Source organism: Nerophis lumbriciformis, linkage group LG06, assembly GCF_033978685.3.
Source record: "Nerophis lumbriciformis linkage group LG06, RoL_Nlum_v2.1, whole genome shotgun sequence".
Taxonomy (NCBI): domain Eukaryota; kingdom Metazoa; phylum Chordata; class Actinopteri; order Syngnathiformes; family Syngnathidae; genus Nerophis; species Nerophis lumbriciformis.
Genome location: NC_084553.2, coordinates 30,630,333 through 30,638,450, shown reverse-complemented (window position 1 = coordinate 30,638,450; position 8,118 = coordinate 30,630,333). Strand labels below are relative to the sequence as shown.

General features: G+C 40.8%; 1 protein-coding gene across 1 annotated transcript in view; it reads left to right on the top strand.

Moving 5' to 3' along the window:
- The window catches only part of cgnl1 (cingulin-like 1), an 88,521-nt gene extending 81,915 nt beyond the window's left edge, over positions 1 to 6,606 (top strand). The window contains exon 19 of the mRNA XM_061964091.1: positions 4,638 to 6,606. Within this exon, the coding sequence (XP_061820075.1) occupies positions 4,638 to 4,788 (151 nt within the window). The 3' untranslated portion in view covers positions 4,789 to 6,606. The remainder of the gene's footprint in view (positions 1 to 4,637) is intronic.
- The last annotated feature ends 1,512 nt before the right edge of the window (positions 6,607 to 8,118 follow it).

Here is an 8,118-nt window from a genome sequence, read left to right as displayed (position 1 = left end):
ATCCTTCAGGATAAAAGTTTTGTTTGTCAAAGATCTTGCGTTCACAAGACCGAACCTGGCGGGGGCCAGCACGTCCAAGGCCGCAATTAATCCGGGTGGGGCCCGACACACAGCCCGCAGGTGGCGGTGATCCACCCCGCGCCTCCGGGGGCGGGGACAGCAGGAGCGACGACGGCAAGCTTCTTCCTCCAAACCAACGATAGGAACCAGCCAGGAGCCGATCGGATCGAGCGAGCGTGGGTGCAGGAGGAGACCGGATACCGCACCATTCATCCTTCGGGGAGCCACGGGAAGCCGGGCCAGGAGTGCCCTAACTTTCACCAGCTGGCCGCCACGTTTACCGCGGCGCCGGAGACGCTTCCGCCGGGGGAGAGGAGCCAGGGGGCGGGAAAGGAAGGCAGGAATCCGGCCAGGTGAAAAAGCTGACTGGGACGTCGAAAAACCAACGTCGAAGTTGATCATATCAGTGGGAGAGGGGCAAAGATCCAACAGTGTTTGGCGGTCATACACAAGCAGTGAGCTGACAGAGACGAAAATAGACGCAAAAAACACAAAAACGAACAGAGCTGACAGCGAGAGACGGCAGGCCAAAGCACATACTGGCGCCATCTTGCATCGGGGCGTGCATTATGGGGCGCCATTGCAGGATATATATATATATATATATATATATATACACATACAGTATATGTGTATATATGTGTGTTTGTGTGTGTATGCATCATAGGTATAATATATATGCATGTATATATGAGTATGTGTATTTGTTGTGTGTTTATATATATATATATATATATATATGTGTGTGTATATATGTGTATGTCAGTGACGTGCAGTCACTAGAGGCGGGGCCTCACCTGCCATCATGGAAAGAAAAAAAATGTAAAAAGAAAAAAAAAAATGTAATTGTTATATGTATCCAGTGATTATACTATAAAGTTATTTTCCTTTTAACTTCACCAGTTTTAGATTATTTTTATTCAAAATCGCTGAATTTTCACATTTTCCGTTCAAATACTGAGAAGAGACGTTGCGGTGAACAGCAGCCAGTTGAGGCACGTCACTCAGTGCCGCAACATGGATTGCGCTATGACTAGGCTAACTGCTGGCCTGCTGTGCAGTGAGACTGTATTGCTATATGAACTATATTATACATTTCCATAGTTTATTTAGCTGAGGTATATAATGTACAGTGTATTTTGTCAACAACTGTATGTGTGTAAAGTATTTCTTGTGCTGAGCGATCATAAAACGGCTGCAAAAGACGCACTGGCTGAGGCTCGCCTCCTGCACCCCCGCCGTAGAATTGTTATATCAACTAAAGTGTGACGACCGGGGCGCATGGTGATGCGGGGCTCGCTCTCCCAGGAATGCAGATCGGGCTTCGGACACAGCGTGCAGGTAAGAAATTATTTATTTAAGAAATAAATTATACTGGAATAAACAAAAACGTAGCATGGAAGGCAAAAACTAAAGGAGCTAGCGTGGGAGCTAGAAGGTAAAAAGGAGTCTAGCGTGGAAGCTAGCAGGTTCAGAGCAGGAAACAAAAGTCGTCATCTGTTGTGTGAAAACAAACTAGGAAGCAAGACAGAATGACAGGGAAGGCAGGCTTAAATAATAATGTCAGAGATGACAAACAGGCGCGCGTCGGGAACAGACGCGGCAGGTGAAAATAATAAGCAGCCATGGCAACAAACTCAGGTGTACAAAACAGGCACTAAAGGAGTCCAAAACTAACAAAAAACATAAGTACCTCGAAAACGTAAACAAAAATATGATCCGGGCAGCGGATCATAACATAAAGCCCACACTTACACTTTCCACATGCAAGATTGAATCTATTTAAAAAAATTATTTCATAAGAAGCCAAAAAGTGCAAAAACAATAATGTTGGTGTTGGAGGAGTTGTGAATGACTGCAGGGACACAACATTAGATACACCTGCAGTCTGCAGGTGTACTTAATTCACAACTCCTCCAACACGAACATTATTGTTTTTGCACTTTTTGGCTTCTTATTAAATAACTTTTGTAACCTATTTTCATGGGCTTTCCTCTTTGTGATGTTAAGTTCCTGTTATGCGCTGTTATACAGTATATGCCTTGAGCTCTTATTTTGAAGGCGCTAAGAGCGGAAGTGATGTCACGTTGCGGAGGTTTTTGAAAGAAGGTAAATAAAGTGGTCCTCGTGTAAACTGGAGCCTCGTGTTTGTTATTTTGTAGTTTTATACAGTATAGGCGACATTTATAAACCCTCGGTTACACTTTTTTAAATAGATTCAATCTTGCACGTGGAAAGTTTAAGTGAGGGCTTTAGTTGCGGCGCATGGACTTAATTTCTAAGTAAAGGTAAGACCATAATAACGTTTTTTTTATTAAATGTGCTTTTTTGTGTGCTACAGTTTGTATGTGTAAAGTTAAAGTTAAGTTAAAGTACCAAAGATTGTCACACACACACACTAAGTGTAATGAAATTTGTCCTCTGCATTTGACCCATCCCCTTGATCACCCCTGGGAGGTGAGGGGAGCAGTGGGCAGCAGCGGCGTCGCGCCTGGGAATAATTTTTGGTGATTTAACCCCCAATTCCAACCCTTGATGCTGAGTGCCAAGCAGGGAAGAATGCTGGTATGAGCTTTTAAACATAACCCGTTAACTGCTGCCAATCAAATGGTGAATAAGATACTCTTTAGGGTTCATATGTTTGTAAATCTGACTGTGATGAAGTCAGTGCCTCACCAGCCATCAACCTCACCGCACGTCACTGGTGTATGTGTATATATATATATATATGTATATATATAGATGTATATATATGTATATATATATATATATTATATATACCGTATATATATATATATATATATATATGTATATATATATGTATATATATAGATGTATATATATAGATGTATATATGTGTATATATATATATATATATATATATATATGTATATATATAAATATATATATATATATACACATGTGTATATACGTGTGTTTGTGTGTGTATGCATAGGTATAATATATATGCATGTATATATGAGTATGTGTATTTGTTGTGTGTATATATATATATATATATATATATATATATATATATATATGTATATATATGGATGTATATATGTGTGTGTATATATATATATATATATATGTATAGATATGTATATATGGATGTATATATGTGTGTGTGTATATATATATATATATATATATATATATATATATATATATATATATATATATATATATTAGAGATGCGCGGTTTGCGGGCACAACTGCGGAGTCCGCGGATTATCCGCGGATCGGGCGGATGAAATTTAAAAAAATTAGATTTTATCCGCGTGTCGGGTCGGGCGGTTGAAAAAAAAAAAAAAAGATTTTAAATAGATTCAGGCGGGTGGCAGTTAAACCAATTCGGAAATATATATACATAGTTAAATGTTGTTACCCACATACGAAAAACGAGCAGGCACCTGCAGCATATGCCACAACAGAAGAAAAAAAAAAAAGAAGAGATGGACACTTTTAGGGAGCGGAGAAGGGACGCCTCGCCGGGGTCCGGGACCGAGGCCCCTTCCCCCGAGAGGGCCCCACCGGGAGCCGTAGCTGAGGCGATCCGCGAGAAGGGCCCGACGCACGTCCAGGGTCACCACCGCACCGACACCCCGCCTCGTCCGCCTTCGCCGCGCCGGCGTCACGCGCAGCAGGTAAGCAGCTTACCTGCCCGCCACCCCCGTGGCCGGGGGCTCGTAACAGGGGTCACTCCGCGCGTTCCGCCCGCGCAGCTTACCTGCCCGCCACCCCCGTTGCCGGGGGCGCGTAACAGGGGTCACTCCGCGCGCAGTGCGCTCACGAAAGGGGTGGGGCTCACCCTGGTTGATATAGACAGCAGCAGGACGGTGGCCATGGAAGTCGGAACCCGCTAAGGAGTGTGTAACAACCCACCTGCCGAATCAACTAGCCCTGAAAATGGATGGCGCTGGAGCGTCGGCACCATACCCGGCCGTCGCCGGCAGCGAGACGCGCTTGGAGGTGCGCTCAGCACGGCTCCCATATGATTGCGCACTGGTGTGCGTCTGGGCCGTGACAGCGTGGCACGCGAATGTCTGTGCTGCATTGGATCAGTCTCCTTTCTTTAACAGGCAAAAGCTTTATAACCTCACTTATGCCTTGCATCGTCTATATTAGATATATAACAACGGGCGGGTGCGGGCGGATGCGGTTCTGATTAAATGTTAGGTCGAGTGGATGGCGGATGGTTGACAACTTTCTGATGCGGTTGCGGATGAAATAATTGCCTATCCGCGCATCTCTAATATATATATATATATGTATGTATTTCCTAAATGCTCGCCAGTACTTAATTGATCACCATTAGTATCATAACTCTTCCTCTGTTTGTTACGACTGCCTCTCTTTAGGTCACTGGTGTGTGTGAGTAACAGTTAGAAAAGCTCTGACTGGTTTCTAAAGTCATTTGACACTACCTGTTGGTTTGCATGTAATATATGGCAACTTATTTTTCCTCAGGCCAATATGGTATTTAAAAAAAAAAAAATTAAACAAGGGAAAACATTACTCGCTTTTAGACTGAATAATAGTGTTGACATATTGGATGTGTTTGCCCATCACAGGCGTAAGAGCACCTCCGCGCCTCTGCTTAATAATATGGACGACGATGATGATGACGACATCAGCACGGACGGTGAAACGTACTTCAGCTCCACGTCCAGCTACAAGCGCTCGTCGAGTCAGGACAACATCTTGTCCACCTTCAGCTTGTAAAGTAAAATAATCTTGCATCACTCTGGGAGCCCTTCCACAACTTCCATACTTGAGCTGTTTACGTCAAGCACAGCCGTCATCTTATTTACAGTACGGACACACCCTGTAGCCATGACATTTTTCAGTATTATTTGAGCAGCTTCCTAAGAGACATGTGGTGTAAATATTGTTGTAGCCTAATGGTCCACATTCCCAGTGACGCGTGGTGAAGTCGAAGAATGCACTGCACAGTACTGCCTTCGGGAACAACATGACGACATTACTCACACACATTTTTATATCTGGTGTGTTTTTTTGTTTTTTTTAATCGTTCTCTTAAATGAAATGTATTTTTGATGAATGAAGATCAAACCTGAATATATGAAGCAATAGTGCCAGGATCTTTTTTTTATTTATTCATGTTTATACAAACAAAATCCTGGCTTTGATGAGGTTTTTTGGGAGCAATAAATAAGGGACCCATTTAAAACAAATATATACTTTTCTATATCTACTGAAGTCTTTATTTTGTTTAAGAAGTCATACAGTGATGCTTCAACAAACTGCCTTACATCCACGTACACAACAAACATATTCTCTAGGCCCAAAATCGATTGCAACTGGGCTGAGGGGATGGTGCAGTTTTAAAATAATCCTTTATCCTCCCCAACCCCAAACAAGAATGGTTTCACTCTCTTGTGATGCTAAACGACAGTTGTTAAGATACAATGGACAGAGAGAAGAGGAGTTGTTGTTAGTATGGAATCACCCTCGTTGCTATTGATTCAGTTGTATTAATGGCCATATACGCACCTGTCTACCATCCTCTCTAAACACAGGAGGGCTTGGATCTGCCACACTGCCTATCTCCACATACAGCACTGTTCTTACATCTCTTCCTGAAAACATGTTTTAAAAATAGAGCCTTTAACAACACAACACACCCATTTTCTGCAGTTGACTACAGACCTCACACTGCTATCTTCCAATTGTTTCCCCATTTTTTTCTACAAAACTTACACATAATATTAATCAATCTAATAAAAGAAAATAGAGCAACTACAGCCCTATCCCAATTTTCAATACTCAAGAAATAAATTTACGAAGCAATTGAGGAGACGTACAAATAACAATACTTAAAAAAAGGAAAACCATATATTTATAATAGTAGCAGTATCATTGATTGATTGATTGATTGAGACTTTTATTAGTAGGTTGCACAGTGAAGTACATATTCCGTACAATTGACCACTAAATGGTAACACCCGAATAAGTTTTTCAACTTGTTTAAGTCGGGGTCCACTTAAATAATAATCAATAATAATAATCGCCACTATATCTTAATCATTGTCGTTTTTGCACCATAAAAGTGCACAACCATTATTGGTTGGGTAGAGCCCCTACATTTTTACATTAGAAATACTGGATGGTGCACCATCCCCTCAGATTAGAGCTGGCCTATCTGGTGGCGAAGATGAACTGATGAAATGTCTTCCAAACAGTCCAGTGACATATCCAATGGCCAGAGAGTACAATGTCCTGAATAAATGAGAATATTCACATATACACAACAAACAAAGTGTTCTTACCTTTCTTTTTGCTTAATTTTGCTCCTATCGCATCTCACTTTTCCAGGTGGAATGTGATAAACTGACAATCAAAGTGTCGCATCACTGTAATTATTTGCACTCTCCTTCTTCTTCTCCCTTTAATTAACACGTAGACTACAGAGTGGATTTGAAGCTAATTCCTGCCACTACCTCTATGTACACTTTGAAGTCTTTTATACTGTAAATCCTGCTGTGACTTCAATAAAGTTACTTCTTGTCTTCAAACGTGCATCTTGTGCATTTTTTTTTTGTAATGTCTGTCTGAAGAGCTTGTAACAACATTTAATGATTGCACTCATCCTCTGATTACACCTCTTCAGCGGTGTCTAGTCTTTGATTGATTTGGGGTCACTACTTTTTGCCGCTGTAGATGATTCTTCTATTGTATCTTATTTCCAATACGTTGTGTACTACTGCAAAGTGGATTGTCCTCTAAATGAGGCGCTGCTTGTGAGGACCTCGTTCATTGTCTGAGCAGTACAGTATGTTAACTATAAGTGTTGCATCTATTAGTAAAATGTGTCAAATCTCACTGCCTGCAGTGAGGAAGCACAATCTTGGCAATAACAACACACTCTGTTAACAGCCAGTTGCCTCATTACCAGCCTGGTCACACACTGCTGTGGGATGATGTCGCACTCCTTAACCAGCCACGGTGGGCTTTGGTCACTCACCCAAGCTGATCCCACGTGTGTTCATTCGTGTTGAGGTCAGAACCGTTAGCAGGCCACTGATCTGTCCTTGATAAACACCACGCTGTGGGGCGGCCATCTCAACCTTTTTGACCTCCTGTTAATATGTGAAGCGGTGCTGATGACGTCATCTTGTGGTAAAATCACAGAAGCCATACAAAGACATTTGCGTATGACACCAGATATATAAGAGGAAAGTGGAACAAAGTGATCATTCTTGGGATTCCTTGAAGTGCTTGAGCAACTTTAGTGCACATTGACTGCAGGAACTTGGAAGTATCAGTGACTACAGCAGTGTCACATTAATAACTTGCTTCCTGTCCTTGCATACAGTAGTGCAACAATACAGGTTGTTCAAGTCTTTAGGCTTTAACTGTAAACTAAACACTACCATTGCATGAGAACAATACAAATAAGTCCTTTTTATGGCCAACTAATTTAGCACAATGCTGCCCTCTAACGGCAAGGAACGCAACTAACACTAAATGCACAATAAAATATTATTTTCAAAACCTTTTTATTGCTCAATTAAAATGTTTATATGTATATCATTTACATGACACATTTAATTGTTTCTATATTATTTTCAACACAACAGTAATATAAAATAATTAAATCAGTCACCATCAAGATAATATCTAACACAAAAAGCACAACTAAAAAAAGAATCGTTGGAGAAAAAGAACACATAAATGTGTCCAAAAAGGAGCAGGAAAAAGCTCATCACTCATTACATTACTTTGTCCTGGCAAAACATATTCATACAATTCCTTATAATTGCTTGATTTATGAATAACTTTTTTCAGTTTTCAGTGTACATCCCATGCAACACAATTTAACAAAATATAATATATTGTATCATCTTTATGCTGATGATACGCAAATATATGTCCCTTTAAAAAGAAAATTGACATGAGTTTAAAATCACTTTTAAATTGTATTGAGGACATAAAAGCCTGGTTGGCGGTAAACTATCTAAACTCTAAAAAAAGGAAATCATTTTATTTGACATAAAAAATAAACCAGAATGCTAACTCCTGGGGCTTCGT